This window comes from Trachemys scripta, chromosome 20 (genome assembly GCF_013100865.1).
Source record: "Trachemys scripta elegans isolate TJP31775 chromosome 20, CAS_Tse_1.0, whole genome shotgun sequence".
NCBI lineage: Eukaryota > Metazoa > Chordata > Testudines > Emydidae > Trachemys > Trachemys scripta.
In genome coordinates, this window is record NC_048317.1 from 11114693 (window position 1) to 11137831 (window position 23139).

The 23139-nt window shown below is 61.3% G+C and overlaps 1 protein-coding gene across 4 annotated transcripts in view; it reads right to left on the reverse strand.

Annotated features, from left to right (window-relative positions):
* Positions 1-6: 6 nt before the first annotated feature.
* Positions 7-23139, reverse strand: part of FGR (FGR proto-oncogene, Src family tyrosine kinase) — a 35868-nt gene continuing 12735 nt past the window's right edge. The window contains exons 1-13 of one of the 4 annotated variants that reach the window (XM_034754102.1): positions 20190-20303; positions 12736-12796; positions 9327-9570; positions 8926-9028; positions 8343-8441; positions 7039-7142; positions 6550-6699; positions 5088-5252; positions 3077-3256; positions 2827-2903; positions 2422-2575; positions 2007-2138; positions 7-1434 (exon numbers count right to left, since the gene is read on the reverse strand). In XM_034754102.1, coding sequence (XP_034609993.1) covers positions 1226-1434; positions 2007-2138; positions 2422-2575; positions 2827-2903; positions 3077-3256; positions 5088-5252; positions 6550-6699; positions 7039-7142; positions 8343-8441; positions 8926-9028; positions 9327-9558 — 1605 coding nt within the window. In that variant the 5' untranslated portion in view covers positions 9559-9570; positions 12736-12796; positions 20190-20303 and the 3' untranslated portion in view covers positions 7-1225. Of the gene's footprint in view, positions 1435-2006; positions 2139-2421; positions 2576-2826; positions 2904-3076; positions 3257-3891; positions 4048-5087; positions 5253-6549; positions 6700-7038; positions 7143-8342; positions 8442-8925; positions 9029-9326; positions 9571-12735; positions 12797-20189; positions 20304-23139 lie in introns of those variants that run through there. The other 3 variants (XM_034754104.1, XM_034754100.1, XM_034754103.1) reach the window with 3 other exon arrangements.

Below are 23139 nucleotides of genomic sequence, written 5' to 3' on the forward strand. Positions count from 1 at the left end.
GGGGGGAAGGGGGGGGGGGGGTGCTGCCTCCACCCCGGAGACACTTCCTGACCCCCCAGCTTTGTAATGCTACTGAGGAGGCTTGAGGACTGGCTGGGGGAGTGGTCGGCAATGGGCTTCTGCCCCCACAGCACGTTAGGACTAGCAGTGAGGGGCGCACAGTGGTGGCCTAGGCTGGGCAACAGCCTCCCCAAGGCCCCACCTGAGACGTGGGCTCCTAGAGCTGGAAAGCCCCCCCAAAACCTGTCCCCCCCTCCCAGGGGTCAGGGCACATGGCTGGGCTGCGAGAGGGAGGGGGGGGACTAGTTACCTTCCACCCATCCCCTCTCCCAGCCTCCATCCAGGCCTTGCATGGCCGGTGGAAAGCGTCCCGTGGCTTGGGCATCCTACAGCCCCCCAATCCTGAGTCAAAGACTCTCTCCTCCGCCCCAGGCACTTGTGGCAGATGACGGCACCAACTCCAGGAGGGGGGCACCAGCAGCCGGGCAGGGGGGGAGCGGGACGCCGCTCAAGAGCAGGGGGGCCGGAGACGGGGCGCAGCCGTCAGCCCCAGGAGAGAACAGCCTGATGGACACGCTCCAAAGCTGCTGCAATCCAGTTGGGGGGACGATGGGCCTGGTCCCGCCCCGTCCAAGGCCACTGAGGTGCAGCGGGCCTGGCCCCTGCCACCTCCGAAGCCCAGGGCACCCACATTGGCCCCCTGAGTTTGGAGAGATGCTCCCTGCAGGCTGGGCTGGCCCCTGCGGGCAGCATGGCCTCATTGCTCCCCAGGGAAGGAAAAAAAAAAAAAAAAAAAAAAAAAAAAAAAAACCACACACCTCTCTCTCAGGTTAAGAGCTAGGTGTTGAAGGCAGTTGGAAAGGGGCGGGGAGGGGATTTCTCCATGTGGGACCAACAGGGGGGCTGCAGGGCAGCCTCACTCAGCCCCCCCCGCCCCCCGAGAATGGCCCTGGGCTAGGATCCTCATTAGAATAGGAGGCATTTGTGCAAAGCACCCCCCTCCAGGGCAGAGTGAGGGGAGCGCAGATGGCAGGAAAGTAACAAAACCCCCAGAAGGCGACTGTAAAAAAGGGATCTGGCCCAGATTATACAAAGAGGGAAGTCCTGGCCTGGGGCCGGCTGGCATGGCAAGTCCTGGCCCAGTGCCGCCTGGGAAGTCCTGGCCTGGTGCAGCCGCTGCAGGGAAGGGGCCCTGGGCACGGCCGGCCGGCTCAGAGAGCGGGGCTCACTGGTTGTCCCCCGGCTGGTACTGAGGCTCTGTGGCAGTGAAATAGTCTTCCAGGAAGGACTGGAGATATTCGAAAGTGGGGCGCTCCTCCGGTTCCTTCTTCCAGCACTGCACCATCAACTCATGCAGGGATGAGGGACAGCTGCTGGGGCACTGCATACGGTACCCCCGCTCCACCTGCTCCAGCACCTCCCGGTTATTCATGCCTGCGCAACAAGGACAGCGGCTGAGGCGGGGCTGCGGCTAGGAGGTGCTTTGCGGGCATTAATGATGGGTATTTCCATGGGGAGGGAGGGACTTGCTATGGCCCCACCCTGCTGAGGCACGAGGGAAGTGGTCACATCAGTAGTGTCAGTGATGGGAAGAGAACCCAGGAGTCCTGACCGGCAGGCCCCACTGCTCTAACCGCTACTAATGCTGCCTCGTTCCTCTATAGAGCTTCTCATCAGTAGCTCTCCGGGCACTTCCCAACAGAGTCAGCAACATTATCCCCGTTTTACGGATGGGGAAACTGAGGCACAGAGTGGGGCTGTGAGTTGCCCAGGGTCACCCCACAGGCCAGTGGCAGAGCCAGTCATAGACCCCAGTGCGCTACCTGCTAAACACCACTCCCCTCCCAGAGCTGGGAATAGACCCAACGCCTAGACTGCTGCTCTAACCACTAGACCCTGCTCCCTCCCCTGGACCAGCACAAGCCCCAACAGCCCCCACTAATGAACACAACCCCAACAGGAGCGGGCAGAGCCAGCGGCTGCCTCTTGGTGCCAGACAGCCGTACCTGGGTAGGGCACGCGGCCCTTGGTGACGAGCTCCGTCAGGAGAATGCCGAAGGACCACACGTCTGACTTGATAGTAAACTTCCCATAGAGAGCAGCCTCCGGGGCTGTCCACTTGATGGGGAACTTGGCACCTGCGGGGAGACGAGGTAGATGAGATGGGGCAGGGGATGAGACCACCGCAGGGGGCAAGTTCCCCTGGGGCAGCATGCCCACCGCCAGCGAGGGCACAGGGCTCCTCAGGACTGATGTCAGCGGGGGATCCGTGGCCCCTTTGCCTCCCCCAGTGTTGACACGTGGGTGCTGCGGGAGGATGGGGTTGGGGTTGGGGAGGTCACTCTGCCCCATGGTCCATCTGGGGCAAAGGAGAGCGCAGCCACTCCCAGCCCTGGGCACAGCCCGAGAGCCCAGGCCCACCTTGGCGTGCCGTGTACTCGTTGTCCTCGATGAGGCGGGCCAGGCCGAAGTCCGCAATCTTACACACCAGGTTGTCACCCACCAGGATGTTGGCGGCACGCAAGTCCCGGTGGATATAGTTCATCCGCTCGATGTAGGCCATGCCGGCCGAGATCTGTGGGCGGGGAGTGCGTGGTGAGAACGCCGGTGCCCTGGGCAAGCCCCCATCCCCTCTCCACCCCCTCCCCATGGCTGGCTGGGGTGCAGACCCTCCCTCACCTCCTGGGGGTTAGTTCCAGCCCCTCCCCACCCAGGACATGGCTGTGCTGGGCAGGTTGCAAGGAGCCCCCTCCCCCGGCCAGTTGTTGGCTCTCCGGCCCTGGCGATTCCCGCTTCCCGCCCCCTCCGGGACCCATCAGCCGGTACCTGGGCCGCCATGTCCACCAGCTGGGGCAGCTTCAAGAACCGGCCATCCCCGTCCTTCAGGAAATCCAGCAAGCTTCCTGGAGAGGGGAGAGGGAGCATCAGGACGTGAGCCTCCAGCCCTGCCCCCCACCCCCGGCTAGAAGTCGCTGTGTTCTCCAAGTCCCTTGCCCTGGTGCAGACACAGCTGGGTCAGGAAGCCAATCAGCCAACGACCCCCCCCGCCCGCCCCAGGGCTGCGCCCGGTTCTCACCTTGGCTCATGAACTCTGTGACGATGTAGATGGGCTCCTCCGACACCACGGCGTAGAGCTGCACCAGCTTGTCGTGCCGGAGCCGCTTCATGATCTGGGCCTCCTCCAGGAAGGCCTCCGGGGACATGGTGCCCGGCTTCAGCGTCTTCACCGCCACCTTGGTGGTGCCGTTCCACGTGCCTGGAGCCAGCAGGAAGGGGGACAGTGTCACGGCGCGCCCGCCCCGACCGGCAATGCAGGTGGGGGGGCAGTCAGTGCCAGCTCCAGGGAGGGCGGGGGGGGGGGGGGAAGGGTGAAATGCCTCCAGGATGAAGAGCCCAGTAGAGAAGCCCTTGTCACTCCCAGGGCAGGTAGCAGACCCTGAGTCACTCGCACCCCTTCCCTGCAGAGATCCCCAGGTCAGCCCCCGCTCCCCCATGGGATGGGCAAGGGATGCCTGTGTCTCACGCCCCCGCCCCCCACAGGACAAGCAGTGGGTGCCCATGTCTCACCCCATTTCAGGGACAGGGGTCTGAAAGTCCCCCCCACCCCTCGAGCCTCCCCCCAGTGTAGGAGCCCCACTTGGAATGGGGCGAATTCCCTTCCCCCACTCCCATATGGGCTGGAAAACTTCAGAGAGGCTTCCCTGAGACCCCCTCCCCACATCTGACGGGCAGAGACCCTCAGTCCTGCCCCTATGTAAATAATCAGAACCTGTGGGTCTGGTGGGGACCAGATGGATCCACCCTCCCTCCCACCCCCCGGCCTCTCCCAGCCCTGCATTAATCAGCCTCTGGCCCTGGCCCCATCCTCCCGCTGCACGGTGCCCGCCTTACCCATCCACACGTCTCCGAAACAGCCCATGCCAAGCTTCTTGTCCAAGCTGACGGACTCCCGCGTTATTTCCCAGGCGTCTTTAGACAGGCTCATAGTCTGGGGCTTCATATTGGGGCATACCCGGGTTAGTAGATGGCACAGACCGTCATTGAACTCTGCAGGGGATGGGATGATGGGGAGGAGGTGGAAGAGAGGAAGGGGGGAGTGGAGAATGGGATGAATTCGGCATGCACATGCACAAGGGCTGAGAGGCGGAGGAGGGGAGCCCAGGCTTGGATTGATCGCCTGCCTTGGCGCCGGCTGACTTGTCCACCAGCTGGCGCTGTTCACCTGCGTTCCCGGGATGCAACGGGTAGGATCATAGCAGAGGTGGGTTTGTCCTGCCAGGGCAGGGTCTCCCCGTGGGTACACGGGTCCGGCCTGGATCTGCCCTGCAGCTCCCACCTCCCCGACAAGAGGACGGGTCAGTTATGGCTGCCCAAACCCGCCCTCCAGACAGGTGCGCAGAGAGGAGTTACTGGCTGCCAGGTCTGGCTGCTTAGTGGGGCAGAACCAGGCGCAAATGGCAGTGCTATGCAGCCAGCTTGGAGGCCAGGCTGAGTCTGGATTAATTGATTGATTTGTTCCCTCCCTCCACAGATTCACTGTCCCGGGCCCTAGAGCCAGCAGAGAGCGGTTAGACTCCGACAGAGCAACCCAGAGCAGGCGATCAGGGGCTCCCCACCACCAGGGGAGGGGTGGCACTAGGCTGGATCCAATGGCAACTCCCCTGCTGTGTAGAAGGAACAGGCCTGATGGCTTTCAGCAGCACGTTTCCTTGAGCCAATTCCCATGTGCGCGAGCGAGGCGCTCGTGCTAGAGAGAGTCTGGGGAGGGAAGCTCCCCTCCCCCCCACGCATCCACAGCAAGGAAGTGGCCCCCCCGCACCCCCGGCCTGGCCAGCCCAAGGGGTAAGAAGTGACTTCAGTCCCCAGGGCTCAGTCAGTCCTGCTGAGATTGCTAACCAGGAGACCCTGCGGATGGCTCATGAAGTCTCCCGCCAATAACAAGCCCGGTCTGTTCCCTGCCGCATCCCTGGGATGCCCTGGATGGATCCAGTCAGTGGTGTGCCTCCCCTCGCCCTGGCTGGTCGCCGGGCCTGGGATTCTCCCCTCCCCTCCTGGCTCAGCCCCCCCGCTCGCCTGGAGAGTCCTACCCATCCACACTTCCCCAAACTGCCCATTGCCCAGTTTCTTGATCAGCTGCAGCGACTCTCGCGGGATCTCCCACACGTCTTTGGTTTTGACAGACAGGTCTGCCAGCTTGGGCATCCCCTTGTGGCACGGCACGGCCAGGCGGCAGCACAGGCCCGCAGCTCGCTCTTGCGGACAGAGCCGAGGGAAGGAAGGAGCGAGAAGAAAGAGAGAGAGATGAGAGCACAGACGGAGAGACGAGGCACTCGAGGGCAGGGAGAGAGAAAACACATCCCTGCCAGCCCCAGGGGGCAGCACAGCCACGCCTCTCACCTGCCCCACACAGGGGGCCACGCCGGGGCCCTGCTCACAGGGCAGCAGGCCTGTCCTGCAGGAGAAGCAGCGGCAGGTGGCAATGCTAGCCAAAGCGGAGGGCAGGAGCTGGGGGGCTCGTTGCAGGGGATCCCCTAAGGAGTCACGCTTGGGCTTTGCAATCGGGAGGATCGCGTGGGGGTTCAGCGGAGCTCCTTGGGTGCGCGTCGTGGGGAGGAGCCCGCCGGAGCTCTGTACCCGATGGGCCCCTTCTACCCGCCAGTGGGGCCTGCTAAGCTCGCGCTGCCCCAGTCTGAGCCCGGCCTGACTCCCTGGGCAGTCCGGCCCCGAGCAGCAGGTTTCCCAGCCGTCCTGGACCTGGCACGTTGGTCAGCACTGAACGGCGACTGCGGAGCTCGGCCGTCTCCCAGCTGGCGCGCGGTTGCTGGGGGGCCCTCACTGGTCTGACCCCCTTGGTCCGTGCATTGCTCCCACGGGCTGGCTTCTGTGATCGGTGCTGGGGTGGGGTGGGCAGTGACCAAAGGAGCCACCCCACCCCCCGCTGCTTTGGCTGGTATAGGATGCCAGGGGGTGGGGGGTGCTGCTAGATGAGGAGGGAGGCACGGTGGGAGGAGAGGGGCTGCGGTGAGCCTGAGCTCGGCAGCTCCAGCCGGGGAGAGTTTCATTGCAGCACAAGGAATTCGCAGAGGCCCATCAACCCGGGCACAGGTTCCCCAAGGGCTCCTCCCGCGCAGGAAGGAGAAGTCTCCCAGAGCCCCCGCTCTGGGGCATCCCCACTCCGCACCGAGCCAAAGCCCCTGCTTCTCTGGCTGCCACAGGCTGGGATCCCCCCAGCTCAGATTTGGGAGCTTCTCTCAAGGGCTGGGGATGGGCCAAAGGCGTCTTGGGAAGGCCAGGCTGGTGGATTTCATTGCAGCTGCTGGGCAGGGTGCAGAAAGGCCAACGGCAGCTCCAAGACACGCAGCAGGCCCCCTCCAGCTCACCCACGTCCCTACTTCGGTCTGCACAGGCCAGCCCCACAACTGCCCCCCTCAACCCCCATAGGGCCTGGGGGCTCCAAGACCCTATGGGCCCCTCTGGCTGAACCCATCTCGGCACGCCACGCTCCCTCCGGTGCCATCCCTGCCCGGCCCTGGCTTGCCCTCCCCTTACCTATGTAATGGTGGACCAGTTCCTGGATGGTCTCGAACTGGGCCCGCGTGGTGATGTAATAGCCACCGTTATCCAGCTTCCGGATCTTATAGTGCTTCACGTGGTCGCCCTTCATCTCGTCCCAGTCCCGGATGGACAGGGAGTAGGCACCTGGGGAGGGACAGCAAAGGGGTCGGGCCGGAGACAGACACAGGCAGGGAGTGGTGGGAGCAGCTAGTGGACACCAGCAGGGGGCACGGTGCTGCTGTATGGGAGAGCCACGGGGGATTCAGATGGGGGCTATTCCCCAGGCACGCGGGGCTGGGGGCAAAAGAAATCTCTGCTGCTGCGTGCTGGGAAGCGCATCCCCCCAGCTGGCTGCCGGTGTGGAGGCAGATGGGGGGGAGGGGGGGGGAAGCATCCTGGCCCCTGCTGCCTCTCCCAGAGCACCCCCGCTCCATACACACACACACACACACCCCCCGGGTTGCTGAAGGGCGCGGCCGCTACCTTTGGTGGTCTCGCTCTCACGGATGAGGAAGGTCCCTCGGGGGTTGCCCTGACACAGCAGCTGCCTCTCAGCGTCCTTTCGCCCCATCTTCCCAAAGTACCACCTGGCACGGAGGGCAAGGAGAGGGAGGGTTAGTAACGTGCCCGGGGGCACCTGGCAGCCACGGCTCACCTACGCCCCACCTGCCGCGGGGATCCAGAAAGGGGAGGGAAGGATTTGGGACTCTCAAACGAAGACAGAGGGCCAGGGGAAGGATGTTACAGCCCAGCCGTGAGAGACTCAGAGAGCTGCGTCGGCTCCTGGCTTCCTGAGAGCCCTTGGGAAGATCACCGACTCTCCCGGAGCCTCAGTCTCCCATCTGTAAAATGGGGAGAATGCAGCGTCTGTTCTCCCAGCCTGTGTCTCTCTGCAGCTTCTCTGGGGCGGGACGCTCTCTTACTTCAGTACATACAGCACCCTGCATAGTGGGGCCTTAATCTCGGCTGGGGCCTCTAGGTGCAATTGAAATAGTCAGAATATGGTAGCTGGGCAGCTGATGTACACACATGCACAGGAGGTACTGGGTGGGGCAGTATGTTTGAGACTTAGAACAAAAATCAGGGAGTCAGGACTCCTGGGTTCTATTCCTGGCTCCGCCCCTCAGAGTGACCTTAGGCAAGTTGCTGAGGCCACATTTTTCAACGTTGGTCCCTGCCATTAAATATGAGTTCAGGTGCCCGATCACAGGATGGAAGCCTTTTAGCCTCTCTCTGCCTCAATTTTCCCTTCTACAAACTGGGGATAATAAACCTTACCTACCTCCCAGCAGGGCTGTGGGGATGAATTTACTAATGGGTGCAATGCGCTTGGGGATCTGGGAGCAGAAGGTACTACAGCAATATTTATCTAGGTTAAGCTAGGGGTAATCCACTCTCATGCTTCAGGTCATCAGCTGACGTTACAGGGGTCAGGAAGGAAACTCCTCCCACTTGCTGGCAAGGTGCATCATGGGAGATTTCACCACCTGAAGCATCAGGCACTGCTGGAAGCAGGTTACCACTGTGTGACCCAGCTGGTTTGATACCGAGAGGCAACTCCTAGAGCTGGGGTGCCTTGGTACAGATCCAGTGTGTGTGTTGGGGGCCGGGGAGGGATTGGTTAGGCGTCTGTATTGCCCCAAGGGTGCTGTGGAGGGGGGGGGAAATGGAGCATCTCTTGGACGTCCCTGGGTCACTGGCTCCCTCCTCTGCCCCCAGCCAGTACACTGGGCTCTGGTGGTCAAATGGGCTCCGTTTCCCAGTCAGCCCAGGGCTGCCCTACTCACTCTTCCGCCTGGATGGAGTCCACCGGAGCCACGTAGTTGCTGGGGACGTAGCCCGTGGCCCCTGTGTTCAGGGACCTCGCCTCCCACCAGTCGCCCTCGCTGTGGAACCAAAGAGACAGGGTGAGAGTCTGCGAGGAAGCCCCACCCCTCGAAGGTAGGCATGCAGCCCATCTTGGAGACCCCGCTGAGCCCCTCTGTCCCGCTCCCACGTCATGTGGCATCCAGTATTCATGCCAGAGGACGAGCCACTCCTCAGCTGCTCCCAGCCTGCCCCACCAGGGCCAGCCAGCTTAGACCTGGGAGCAAGGTCTTCCGCAGAAAGCAACAGGCTCAGGCCTGGGTTTGTCACCTCTGCCCCCAGCCCGGTCCCCAATGGGTTTAACTCGGCCTAGCTGGTTAGCTGGGCTTGTGGTGCAAACGCCAATGGGCTGTGAAATCCCCCAGCCAAGCTGCTCTCGGAGCAGGGCCGCGTGAGGCGGGGAGCCCCGGCCAGCATCAGACCCGGGTGTGTTTGCACTTCGTCGTGGGGGGCGGGGACAGGGTTCCCGGAGGAGAGGAGCCCAGCCCCGAATGGGACACTCACGTATTGTTGATAATGTGGAATTTCTCCCCCTTCAGGAACGTCAGGTCATCTTCCGTCCGGGCTTCGTAATCGTACAAGGCAATGAAGAGGGTCACGCCCCCGCCTGCGAGACACAGGGACAGGGCAGTGAGGAATCTGCCATGGGCAGGAGAGCTTGGGCAGGCTGCTGTGAGCTGCCACTGTCACTTTATGTATTACAGTCGTGGCTTGAGGTCACGTCACACCAGGCACTGCCCCTGCCCCGAAGAGCTCACAGTCTGATAGATGCAGGGTGAGAGGGGAAACTGAGGCACGGGGCAGGGACGTGATTGGGCCAGGTCACCCAGCAGGCCAGGGAATAGAAACCCAGCCCGGTGCTCCATCCACTAGAGCCCCATGGCAGGGGCACCACGGAGACTGACCTGTGATCCCCACTCCACACAAGGTGCTGTTGGGATAGAGGCCGGGGCCCATGAAGGCGGGGGCGCCGGCGGGCGTGCTGTGGAAGTTGTTAAAGTCGGGGATGCGGGTGAAGCTGCTGGAGGGATTCTGCTGCGTCGGGTCGGGGCCGTAGCAGGATTTCGATGCCGAGCCATCGGTGTTCTCCGTCTGGCCTTTATTCGACTCCTTCTCCTTGCAATACACACAGCCCATTCTGGGCAAAGCCTGCAGGGGGAGGAGAGCGCGCGGGGTCAGCCACCGGGCAAAGAGACCATGCCCTTCCTCCAGGAACTCTGCTAGCACACGCCATGGACCGTGCACTGCTGCCCATCAGCGACTCCGGTGCGCTGCTGGACTAGAACGGACCCATCACCCGGAGCGGAACCACGATCCTCCCAGATGGAACTGGACTGCTCCCTCCCCCTGCACTGGCCAGCAGCCCGGTGAGTCCATCCCCCCAGCAGCCCACCCCACTGCTCCTCGCCAAAGCAAACCAATGCCCCCTTCCTGCCCCACCAGATGCACCCAGCCAGAGAGCCCCACCTTCCTGCTGCGCTGCCGCAGAGCAACGGTCCATGCAGCCGGTCCCCACCCGCCTCTTCCTTGCACATGGCTGCCCATGCGGGCAACTTGGTGCCTCTCCCGCCTGGGAGTGAGTGTGTCTGGCTGCGTGTGACGGCACATGTGTGACCACACAGCTCCATGGGTGTGTGTGTGTGGGGGGGGGGGGGGGGGGGGGATATGGGGCGCTCACTGACTTCGCCCTCCTCCCCAGCTGTCAAACTCCGCTTCCTTCTCTCGCCATCTGCCACATGCTGGTTGCCTGGCAATAAGGTCAGTGGGTCAAGTTGTAGGAGGAGGGGGACAGAGGTGTGCCCAGCTGCCAGGGGGTTAGGGAGGGCACAGGAGTCCGGCCAGCAGGGGCAGGGAGCTGGGCTGTGGGAGGCCAGGCTGGATGCCTTTAATCCATGAAGCTGGAGCTAAACACACAGCATGGCTGGTGCCCAGGTACTCTAGTGACGGGTCTGGCAGAGCGGGTAGAAATTCACTCCCCCAGCCCCCAGGCCAGCCCTGATGGAGCTGTGGCAAAGCAAGGCGGGGGATCCTGGTGGATTCCCAGGAAGGCTGGTGAGATCCCTGCTGCATCCAGGGTCCCGGATTGTCGCCGGCCCCTATTATTCACTCTCCCTTCCGCAGGGACTGCAGCCCGTGCCAGCTGCAGCGTTTCTCCCACATAGCGCGGGACTTTGCCCTGGAGCAGGCAAAGGGCAGAGATGGGCTGGTGTAGATCAGCACTGACGGCAGTTTGCACCAGCTGCGGATCCGGCCCAGGTCCCCAGCCGGAGGCGTTCGAGAGGCTCAGCTCCCTCCCGCATAGGGCAGGAGCAGCAGGTCAGGCGTGGGTGGACTCATGCCTGGGGGAAGGAGAGGCGGTGGGTGCATTAGGAGAACTGTGCCAGGCCAGGACTGAGACCCATGGGCAGAGGCAGGCATGGGGAGCCTGGGACGGGCAGAGAAGGGCGTCAAGGGGATGCAGGCCAGGAGCGAGGTGCATTGCTAGAACGACGCAGATACTGACTTGGTTTCTACAGCATCTGCAGGCTCAGCTGAGCGCCCTCCCCTGCAGCCACGGAAACAGGAAGAACCCGGCGCAGCCGTGGTCAGGCTGCGGCTCCCAGCCTGCGTCTAGTCGGGGGCGTCTCTGCTGCTGGGTGGCTGCCAAGGGCCTGCTCGGTTGTAACCACACGTGCTGGGCTGAGCTCAGCACCGAGGCCTCGTCTACATGGGGGAGGTTTCTGGAAAGTCTCCCCAGAGTGGCTAGTGCAGGCCCGGCTCCTAGCACAGATGGGCCCAGGTCTGGACTCTGCAGTGGGATTCTCTGCTGGCCAGATCAGCTGGAGAGCGGCTTCAGAGGCAGAGAGCTCCCTGCGCTAGTCGACACCCTGTGCCACGCGGGTAGCAATGGATGCCTCGGGCCGGGGCATGACACAGGGTCAGATCTAGAGACGCTGCCTGCCTGGGGACGCCCTGCCTTGCGGAACTCAGGAAGGGCCGGGCCATTCAACTTCAAAGAAAGCAGGACCCCGCCCTTCTCCTGCGTCCTGGCTGAGGTCTTCGGCTGTGGTGGCGCTGAAGGGGAAGCAGACGCTCAGGCTGGCTGTACCCGATAGCGTGCAGCAGGCATCCTGGTCCCCGCTGTAGCCGGCACGGCCCATTCCCTCCCCAGCCTCTCCACATCCCCGTGCAAGAGCGTCACATCACATCCAGCCCACGTGCGGCCCAGCAACGAGATCGGCTGAAGTAGCATCGTCCTCCGGGCCCAGCACCTTAGACCCACAGGCCCAGGAGGGACCCTGCTCAGTCCGTGTTTCATTCAACGTGCGACTCAGCTGCACTCGAGTGGGCTCCCGGGGAAGGAGACACCTCCCAGCCGCCGGGCCCCACTGCGGCCTGCCCTAGCTCGAGCCCCGGGCACGCTGGAGAAAGGCCCAGTGCTCCTGCCCAAGCGGCCAGTCTTAGGGCCTTGATGGCATGGCTGACGGGGACCTGGCAGGAGGGATCTCTTGGCAGGGGGGTAGGGAGTGCTGGCTGGAGGGTGGGCTCTGGGCATGCTTGTTATTTTCCCTGCTTTCGGGGGGAGGGGAGGAAAGTAAGAGGGAACATGGCTGCGTCTCCCCCCGGCCCCCCGTCAGTCCGAGAGCACAACTGCACTGTGTGCACGCGGGGAGCTCCGGAGGCAGAGCTGAGCAGCAGAGGCTGGTGCCCGGAGCGGTGGCGGCGGCAGGAGATTGGTGGATGCAGGGGGCACGCAGGCTGGCATCTCTTAATGCGGAGCGACAGAGCCATCCCAGACACCTGCCACTGGCAGCCCTGGGTTAGATGGACGGCAGAGAGAGTGGGGGCGGGGGAGGGGGAGGAGGAAATACCAAACCCCGTTGAAGCCAGCGAGAGAGAAGAGACCCTCTGTGAAATCCTGCCCACGCACAGACTCAGGGCCGCAGCAGCAGCCCTTGCTGGCCATCTTCTGCCCACTCAGCCATTGACCCACTGGCCGGGACACGCTGCAGCAGGCAGCCAGCGAGGGGGGTGAGAACTACCTCCTGCAGGGGCCGGAGGAGGCCGTGGGGTGGCCGGTGCGCTGTGCTGTAGGGGAGCGGGGGGGCTGTACCTTCAGAGCCTGTCTGGACTTTGGTGGTTCCATGCAGACGCAGAACGTCGCAGGGAGCAACACACTGCGCTCTCCCTCTCGAAGGGGCTCTGCATTTGCTCTGCCCCTTAGTCACATAGGTTCTGCATGAGGGGCAAACAACTCCCAAGGTGCAAAACCTTTCCATTGACTCACCAGTGTGACCGCCTGTCCCTCCCCCCACCACACAGATTGACACTCACTGGGACGGCTCCTCAGGTCAGTTCAGCTGCTCCATGTTACCTGCCCGAGGAGAACCAACACCTGGAGGACACAAGAGAGATAGAGAGAGGTGGTGAGATCCCTTAGGACAACCCCCCCCTCCTCGCAGCCACCTGCGCGATCCAGCGGACGACAGGCCATCCCAGCAGGCCACCTCAGAGCAAGGCCTAACTCCGTGCCCTTCCCCAGCCCAGCCTTGCTCATGTGGGTCGTTCCCTTGCCATGTCCATAAAGCACACGCCGCTCCTCAGCGGAGTGGTGCTGCAGACAGCCGAGCCAGCCCTGCACTCTGACTGACACCGTCTCGCAAGCCAGTCCTGGGCAGGAGCGCCTCCCCAGGACACCCTATCAAAGGCTGGTCCTGCTGTCATGGGCTAGGCGCTGGGTAGAGACCGAGGGCGGAATTTTCAGAAGTCACCTAACGGGTGTGATGCACCCAACTCCCCTAGGCTGTGAGAGTTGGGAGCCTCAGCCCTATTGAAATGCTCACTTTAGAGCAGTGTTTGGGGAGGGGATGGAGGTGGGGGTGTCTCTTGGTGGCACTGGGGTAATTTGTGTTTAATAAAAGGTACAAAGTGGAATAAAGCATATCCAACGGGTTAAAACCTTCGCAGGAAGTGGGGAAAGGCCAAAAGAAATACACACACATGTACGTGCACACAGGGACACACACACCACCCCTTTGTGGTGATCTACTGGGGTTCCCAGAATTGTGACTTACTGTCACTCCCTCAGTAGAGTTTTGCTACTGCTAAGCTGTGTGACAACCCCCTTCCCTGCGCTGGCTCGTCTGCCTTTCCAGCAAACTCACCAGGACCCAGCCAATCCAAACCTGGCCTTGCTGGTAACAAACGGCGAGCCCCAACTCCCGAGTTCCCCAGAGACACCCAGCCCCTCCTCCTGAACACTCCCAGAAGTTACTAAGTATGTTGCTCCTTTAAAGAGACAATACCCTGTGGCCTGTTAACTGGGGTTCACATGCCCTGCTTTTCCATCGCAGCACTGAATAGTAAAAGTAAAACAGAATTTTTTAACAGCAGGGCACAGGAACAAGTGATACCAAGTATAAGGAATAAAGACAGAAAGGGCTACAAGCAACCAAAAGTAAAAAGTACACTTCTAAAGACTAAAACTTAACCAGCTCTAGTTCTTGTTCCAGATGGTTTCCTCACTTACAGCAGCTTCTCCAGTGTGACTGGTTCTTCCAGCCAGAAGCCACCCTTGCAGCATCCAAAGGCTGGTTTCTTTGATCACCCAAGAGATGGATGGCTTTTCCTCTCACCTTCTCTTCCCTAAGGCCACTGACCCTCCATCAAAAGGCAGGAAGACTTCCTGGGGGTGCAGCATCCCCCCCCGAGATTGTTATGTGGTCCCTTTTCGCCCACTTGCTCTCCTGAGGACTGTTTACCTTGCATGTAAATGTAACTTCATGATATCTGCCTGACGACCAGGCTGGCTGGACAAGCAAATACACATTCCTCAGTCTAGGGCAGGCTAGGTTATGCATTGCTTGTCAAACACAAAATTTTCTAGATCATATTTGTAACTCTTCATACACACCCATACACACACACACCACGCAGTGCTTTCAGGACCAGCGTGTTATCACTTTGTATATAATACCTTACAGGAGACCTTGTGATCCAAGCCCATTGTCCCCCATCCCAGCAGCAGGGACATGACTACTGTCCCGTCCCCCCCAGACTCAGCAGCCGGGACAGAACACTCCTCCCAATCCAGCATGTTAGTAGCCATCTGCCTCGGTGTCCTGACTGAATTCCAGCCAAATGGCCGTCTCCCCACATCCTCATCTCCTGCCGACTGGGCTGTGAAATGAGGGTGGCTGAGTACAATAGGAGCGAGAGACAATGGCCCCGGACATGCCCCAGCTCAAGGATGTGCCATGCCTTTCACGGCAACTCCAAGAGGGATGGGAAGCCTTTATTTGGGTCAGGACCAGCCGAGCCCCCCCCCCAGCCCCCAGGACTCTTTAACCCTTTACAAGCTGACCTTGCCCAGGCTGCCAGCCAACCAGATTCTTTAGCAGATGGCCTGTGTGTCTGCAGCAACCAGCAGGTGGCACAGGGACACCTCAAGAGCCACAACACAGGGGGCTGGGTGGATCAAAAGAGCCGCAAGAGAAGCGAAGCGGAGAGAGGTGGAGTTTCCCCAGGTGCAGTCTATGGGAGCAGGGTCCCTTTAGGGGCTGAAATACACAGGATCCACACCCTGTCTCCTGCTCCACAAAAACTCCAACACACACACACACAGTGTGTGCAAATTCAGAGGGCGCAAAACAGTCTTCCCCCACCGAGCTACCCCAAAGTCTGAGGCATTATTTGTCTACAGTTATTATAGATGCTGATCGTACCGCACGGGAGCCAAGTGTGAGGACGATGGGGTGTTAAGCACAGGGTGCAGGCTTTGTGTACGCCAAGCAGTGGGGTTTCGTGGCCTGGGCATGGGAGTGGGGGTCAGGTGACCTGGTCCTCTTCCTGGCTCTGCCCTTGGCACATCACTTCCTCTCTCCGTGCCTCTGTTTCTCCTGCCCCCATCTTGTCCATGGAGAGCCTCTCTCGCCCTGACTGTCGGTCCAGCGCCTAGCACAACGTGGCCGGGATTTGCTTGGGGCCGCCAGGTACTTGTGGGCTACGAACATTAAATACGCTTGAAATGGGCATCGTGCCTTAACACCGCAGGTCCCGAGTTCACTCCCCAGGATGAGGGCCAGCGGAGTAGTCACCAGCTACACGAGCAGGTCAAGCTTCTCCCCCGGCCGCCCTGCCAACGTGCTCCAGCCTTGGCCAGGTCTCACCCAAGAGCGGCGGCCCAAACAACCCTCGGCCCAGCGCTGGAGCTGCCCACAAGGGAGAGCGTCAGGTGGCGACAGGAAGAACCACGCTGGGTTCCACCAAACTCACTGGACCCCGGCCACCAAACAGCCTTGGCTTTGGTGATCTAACTAGCCCAGCTGGGCGATGCCAGGGCTGAGGGTCCCCCATAGCCCATTCCAAGCCACCAAGCCGCCCTCTTCACTGAAATCGGCGTCTCTAAATCCCTCACCGGGAGCAACAGCCAACTAAGAAGGGCAGAGGCATCCCCAGGCTGAGATCTCGGAATCTTGGGCATTAACCAGCCATCTCCTCACCTGGGTCCACGCATCAGCCGTCTGGTGAGGATCCGTTCCGAGGGGCCGGATGGATCCCTAGTGTCACTGCACCAAGGCTGGTGAAACAACACAGGAAGGGGCAGTGACCATGGGGGTGGCTCTCCCCTACTCACATGGAAAGTACACTTCTCCATTCCCCAGCCCTCACTGCACGCTTTGCGTGTTCCCAAACTCTACAGAGAAGTCACCACCAATCAGCCTTACAGGAAGGAACCAGGAGCAACCCAGACTGTGCCCTGGGGAAAATCAGGGATTGCAACATGAAAGGAGAGTCACCACTCTGGTCCCACTTGCTGCCTATGTTGTGTAATGATCCCACGGCCCCTTTCACAAGACAGGGGCAGCCCTGGCGGAACCCCCGCAGAGCCGTTCCACGCTGCCGGGTCTGACCCTCACTTTCGTTTCCGGGCCTGAGTTGTTGCACAGCATTGCTGCATGTTAAACAACTGCCATGCTCCACCCTAGAGCTGGCTGCATTTCCACAATGGGTGAAGCAATCTCTTCCTGCTGCCCCATCCCCAATTCCAGCCCCTTGCACTCCACCCAACGCCAGCAACATATTCCAGGATGATCCCGCCCCGATTCCCGGGCACGCCCTCCCACGCCACCCACTCCTCTGCAGCCAGAAAGCCTCTCCGACCTCTGCTTCCCCACTCTGCCAGGAACCCTCCCCAGTCCTTCCTCACACTACTGCTCTCCCAGCCCTTAGCATGGTCCACTCACAAGTGCCACCCCTGGGAAACAGGAACACCGGAAGCTCCCTAGAAGTGGGGTAGGAGGGGGCCACTGGTGCCCAGACCAAGGCCCCACCCCTGTTCTGCCTAAGGCCCCGCCCTCTTCCCCTGAGGCCCCACCCACCACTCACTCCTCTCCACACCCCAGGCACTTGCCCTAAGGCAGGAAAAAAGGGGTGGGCAGAACTTTCAAAAGCAATGGGACCATGGCCTCCCCCGCTGAGAACCCGTCCGGTGCTTACAGAAGCCGGCAGCTGAGGGTGAAGCAAGAGCAGCTGACACTACCCAGACTCTTATTCAAGCTTCTCCACTGTCCCTGAACACAAGGCATCTCCCTCTGAGCCTGACCCCTCCCCGGCTCACGCCAACACGCTGGCTCTGCACGGTTCGTCCCTAGGGACGGCCGGCAATTAGGGTGACCAGACAGCAAATGTGAAAAATCGGGACAGGGGTTGGGGGGATAATAGGAGCCTATATAAGAAAGACCCCAAAATCGGGACTGTCCCTATAAAATCGGGACATCTGGTCACCCTACCGGCAATAGAAATACCCGCTCAGCCTACACGGACACCGCGTCGCCCTAGCAGCATCAACACCAACTACGCCGCTGGCGGAGGTGGAGTTAAGACAGCGGAGAGGGGCAGTTACGTCCGCGGAAGCGAAATTTAAGTGTAGACACCTGCAGAGTTAGGTCAGCGTCAGCCCACTCTGCAGCGCAGACCAGCCCTTTGGCTCGCTTGGTGGGGACTCTCCGGGCTCTGAGCTTTGGGCTGACGGGTGCCATAACATGCTCCCCCCGCCATAACACCCCACTACAAATCCAGGCTGCCTGGGTTACCAGCCAGCCTGGAGATCCCACCCTGTGCGTGGGGGGCACAGGGCAGGCTCCAGGACAGTTTCAGAGCGGTCCTCTCGCCAGTGATGGGGGATCAGCCCGAGGTTACCACAGCCCTGAGCTGGCCGGGTCTTCTGCTCTCAAAGGCAGCATGGGGTGGGTGCATGTGGAGTCAGGCCTCCAGGGGAGCGGCGTGGAGCCCTTTCTTCCTGCTGGGAGGGGGGGGAAAGGCATCCTGCCAGGGGAGCCCCGGGGGTGCCAAAGGGAGCAGCTTCCCAGCAGCACCATGCCAACCACCCTCATCCTGGGACTCACCGCTGACCCCCGCCAGCGATCCCCCAAGGCCCAGCAGATCTTGGGCTGGTTCCTGCCGACCCTCTCATGGACCATCTCGCTTCTGAAGACCACAGCCTAACCATCTCCTGGGGAAAGGGAGGCAGATAACAGCAAGGGGCTTTCTGAACCCACCCGCTCTTCCCTGGCACTGCCCTCAGCTTACCTATGGCCCAGACCTATGGCCCAGACCTATGGCATCCTAACCCAACTAGAAGGCAGGGAAGCCACCCCCTCGGTAATCTGCCTCTGGCCCTACAGTGGAGAGTGAGGGGGACCAGGCCAGAAGTGGGGAGCAGGAGGGAGAGGAAAGAGAAGCACAAGCATCAGATGATTTAGTTGGGGATTGGTCCTGCTTTGAGCAGGGGGATGGACTAGATACCTCCCGAGGTCCCTTCCAACCCTGATATTCTAGGATCAGGGAGCACAAGAGGCCCCATGAGAGGAAGGGAAGGGTCAGCGAGGGAGGGGGGAGCAGATCTGGCCATGGGGAGGGACTGCCAAGGGAGAGCAGGCCCAGGGCATGAGCTCTGGCAAAGGGAAGGAGACTGGACACGTATGGGAAGAGGAGCAGGAGAGGGTGGCAGGGGGCAGGCTGGGGTGTCCTAGGCATGCGTTTTGGAGATAGTGGGGCAGGGGGTAGGCCCAAGGCACGGTCTTTGGGGCAGGGAGGAGCAGCCAGGTGTGAGCAGAGGGCTGAGAAAGGGGATGCAGGCCTTGGACATGGCCTCTGAGGGACCGGCCCATGTTGACATGCTGCACTGGGGGTGGGTATTTATTTCCCAGCTATGGCCCTGTAGTCATCGCTGTCTTCTTTCTCCCCAGGCTATTTTCTCGCCCCCCTCCCATGCCAGACAACAGAGGACCATGCAGGGCCAGCTGCAAAGCAGGGACACTTCAGAGCCGGGAGGCAAGGAAAACATTGCGGGGAAGAGGGGGAGCAGGGGTGCCAGCCATCAAAGCCCCTGCGGGATGCTTGTCTGGCTCCCCGCTTGGTTACTCATCCCCACCCTTGAAGCTGCTCCCTGCCTATCCAGCCTCCCCACCGCGGCAACCAGCAGCCGGGGAGGCTGTGGGACAAGCACTGGAATCTGTCACCAGTGCCGGCCAGGAGGGGGAAGCCTCGACCAAGCGGAAAGGCCTTGCCCTCAAGAGCAGAAGTGGGGGCACAGCTCAGCCCCCGCCCCCAGACTCTAGGCCACAAACTCTAAAGGCTGGGAACAGAGGAGAGGTACCTAGGCCAGGCCCTGCCACGCTGCTCTGGGCGCCTCTATCCTCAGGACACCCCTGTGAGGGAGGGGTTGTACTGATGGCACAGAGACTGAGTGACTTGTACAAGATCATGGTGGATCAGGGATTTGAACCTAGATCCTCCCAAGCCCCAGGCTGCACCTCTAACCACTAGGCCATCTTCCCGCCCACGGTCTGGGAAGCAGACTTCTCCCTAACTGCAGCCGACTTCGGAATCTCAAGCTCCTGCTCCCAACAGAGAGCCTGCCCCCAACCCAGCGCAGCCAGCCCTCAGCTGACGTGACATGGCAAGGCAAGAGGAGGGTGGCCTTCGGCCTCTGCCGTCACTCATTCCCGCATTCAGGGGACGTAAAGCACCATCCCCCACGTAGGGGCCCAGCCAGAGCCAGCTCCACATGTGGACATATCACCCATTCCCCACACCTAGAACATTTCAACAGCAGCCCCCGTCGTATGAGACAACGGCCACCTCTTAACGGAGTCCAGTCCGGCCCTCCTCGGCTAGGACAGGCAGCGTTGAGGGGGAACCTGGTACGGCTGGACTCTGGCCTGAATCAAATGACCTGGATCCAAAAAACAAGCCATTGGAGCGGGTTCAGAGGAGAGCCCTGGGGAACCATTACAGCGATAGCCTTAAGGAGTTCAAGCTACGTCCCTTAAAGAGACGGTTAAGGAGTAGGGAAAAAGTTTTGATAAGGGGCTCTCCTGTGTGCAGCCAAACCTCTGACAAGATAGAGCGGCTGGAAGTTGAAGCGAGCCGGATTCAGATGGGAAATAAGGCGTACATGTTTTAACAGTGTGGGTATCTATCCGCTGGCTTGGCTTTCCAAGGGTGGATTTGCCATCGCTAGCCATTTTTAAACCAGGATGGGACGTCTGTCTAAAAGATCGGCTCTCATTCGAGCCGGAGTCCATTCAGGGCAGTCCTCCGGCTCGTGTTACGGAGGTGGTCAGAGTCCATGAGCCCAGGGCTCCGTTCCGGCCTTTGAGATCTGGGGGAATCCGGACACCCCGCACTGGTGAAAATGAAGGGGCCCATCCCCCAAGCACAGAGCACATCCCTTGTGGTGGAGGAAGCAGCTAAACACACACAGCTGACCCGACAGGACTCACCTTGTGGCTGGGCTCGGGGCTAGCACCTCTCTGCACCTCCGCTCACTCATCTGAGGCAGGAGCTTTCCATGTCCCCATAGTGCAGCGGCGTCGGGAAGCCCCCAGAACTAACCGCCGGTTTATTCCGGCTCCCACTTCTGCACGCCCGGTGCGGCAGGCTGCCCAGCGGCTGTTCTCAGAATGGAAGAGGAAGGGGAGGCGCGGCTAATTGGCCTGATGCTGCGAGATACTGAACCTGCAGCGGGGGTTATGGGGAACCTGCTCCTCGCCCAGGGATGTTCCCAGGCAGGTGAAGCAGGAAGGGAGGTGCTGAAATTTCTTTCCCCTTTCTTCCCCATCAGAACGCTCGCTGCATTGCTGTCTACAGAGGGGCTGGGGCTGCTTCTTGGGAGAAAGGGCCCTCTCGCAGGTTGGGTTGAACTTTTCTGGCCCGGTCTACATGAGACTTCCCTCCCCCACCGATAGCCCTACAGCACTCTGCAGTGTGGACACTCCCCCTCTCCATTATCATCGTGATCAAAGGCCTCCCTTCCACCACGTCTCATCCGGTGCAAAACCACCTGGGCTGGTTACTGGCTGGGAGGAGCCGCTACCTCACCAAGAGGGTGCTGGAAGCAAGCCCAGAGGCAAAGCGAGAAGGGGGCGAACAGCAACACGTGGGGCACGACTCTCCAATATCCCGGCACCTTGCCCTCCAGAGCGTTACTATTAGCTGTATTACAGGAGTGCCTAGAGATGCCAACTGAGATCAGGGCCCCACCGTGCTAGGGCTGCACTGCACACATATTAAGAGACGGTCCCTGCCCTCAAGAGCTTATGGTCTAGACAGACAAGAGGTGAGGGGGGAAAACGGAGGCACACAGCAGGGTTGTGACTTGGCCAAGGTGACGCAGCAGGGCCATGGCAGAACTGGGAAGAGAACCCAAGCCTCCTGGGTCCCAGGCCGATGCCTGATCCACAACGCTGTGAATAGTAGTTGTGAGACACGACATGTCTGTATTGCCCCAGGAACCCAGAACGGCTTTGCGGAGAATACACTGACAGGCCCACTGAAATGCAGCCCCTTCTGTGGTGGGGGATGGCAGCCACCTGCCCACAGTCCAGCACTGCCAGGAGGGAGGGGTCAGGTCAAGGGCACCATGCAAAGCCCCTACTGAGAAGGGCCAGGGGTCTTTAGCAGAGGGGGCCTGGGTTCCCAAGGGCTCATGCCAAGCACCGTTCACCCCCCCTGCAAGGAGGAAGGCCGAGTTACCTCTGAACCTGCCGCCCAAGTAATCCCAGGCTCGATGCTACCCTGCCCCTAGCTGCTGCACCCCATGCAGAGAGGGTGTCTCGGTACAGGGGACGCGAGCCTCAGCATCTTTGCTCCTTTAGCCTCATGCTCTCCAGCCGGCTCCCCAATAAGATGGGGGGGGGGAGGCTCAGTCCCTCCTCTGTATATTACCCCACTTCTCCATGGCAGCAGCTTGGGGGGGGTTACTTTTTTGTGGGGGAGGCAAAAAGAGACCAGGCAGCTCCCCAGCAAGCTATTCTCAGATGCAGCAATTACAGAGGCAGAAAGCGGGGGGCGGGGGGGAGAAGACAGGAGAGGGAAGAAGGGGGGGGGGGCCCCTTTCTTCCCCCTCCTGTCTTCTCCCCCCCGCCCCCATCAGCCCCCACCTCGGTCCCTAGCGTCTTGTCTAAGATGCAGGAAATTGTTATAGTAAAGGCCCATCCTGCGCTGGGGGAAAAGGCCTGTGCCCCACCCCTGCCCACCCTGTGCCCCACCCCTGCCCTGTGCCCCACCCCTGCCCACCCTGCCGCCTTGGGCCCCCTTCCCACAGGCAGTGAAAGTCCCGCTGCCAAGGTGGCGCCCCCGCCCAGCCCGCCATGAATATGTAAGCGGGAGCTGGTCCCAGGAGCCGCACAAGGGCCGCTATTGAGCTGTGAAGATGCCGTCTGCCCTCATGCGCCCGCCCCCAGCTGTGCCAGTGCAGGGCTGGCCCGGTGCCAGACCCACTGCACAGGAGCACCCATTGTCGGGGAGGGCCCCTCTGGGGCAAGCCGGCTGGATCCCCCCCCTCAGCGTTCAGTTCCGGCAGCTGAGCCGGGGAGGGGAAGCTGGTCTCCCCACCTGCCAGGGGCACAGCGAGAGAACGGCTGAGAAGAGGAACAAGAAACCGGCTGTGGTTGGGCTGGGGAAACACGGGGGTAAGAGATCCTTGCATGGAGCATCCCTCCGAGCTACCTGAGCTAGGACAGGGCATTGCGAGCAGCAGCTCCAGTGCCCCAGGCCTTCCCCTCGCCTGCCCCCCCAGCCCCAAGCCCTCCCCCTCGCCCGCCCCCCCCAGCCCTCCCCCACCACACGAGCGCAGCCAGAGCTAGACCTTCCCACTGCGCCCCTTCCCTCCCCATCAGCATCCTCTCCTCGGGGGCTTCAGGCAGCCGGCTCCGGTCACTGGGCAGGAACGAGACCTGCACCTGTGGTTCTGTGCCCGCTGCCGACGGCTGCCTGTCATGCCAGCCCTGGACCCGTCTGCTCCCCCACACCTAGCCAGCGGGGATCGCCTGAATGCCGTGGGCCTTTTATTGCCGTGCAGACATCGAACTCCTCCGTCTCCCTCTTGCTACAGCGGTGTCCACACGGGAGCCAGAGGCAGCCGTGCCAGCTCCACCAGACATACCCACGCTAGCTCTGAACGAGCCAGTGCGCTAAAAATAGCGGCGTAGCCACAGCAGGCTAATACAGCCCCGTCTGAAACCCTGGGGACCTACTTGGGCTGCTAGCCCGGCCCGTCACTCGTGTTGCCGTGGGCTAGTACGGGTTCACGAGCTGGAAATTCCACCTCCACTGCAGACGTATCCAGCGTCTGTCCAGCGCGTAGCACAGCGGGCCCTGATCTCAGCTGGGGCGTGAGGGGTTACTGTCAGACAGATCACACCTCCCCCTGGCCTGCACCATCTTCAGCAC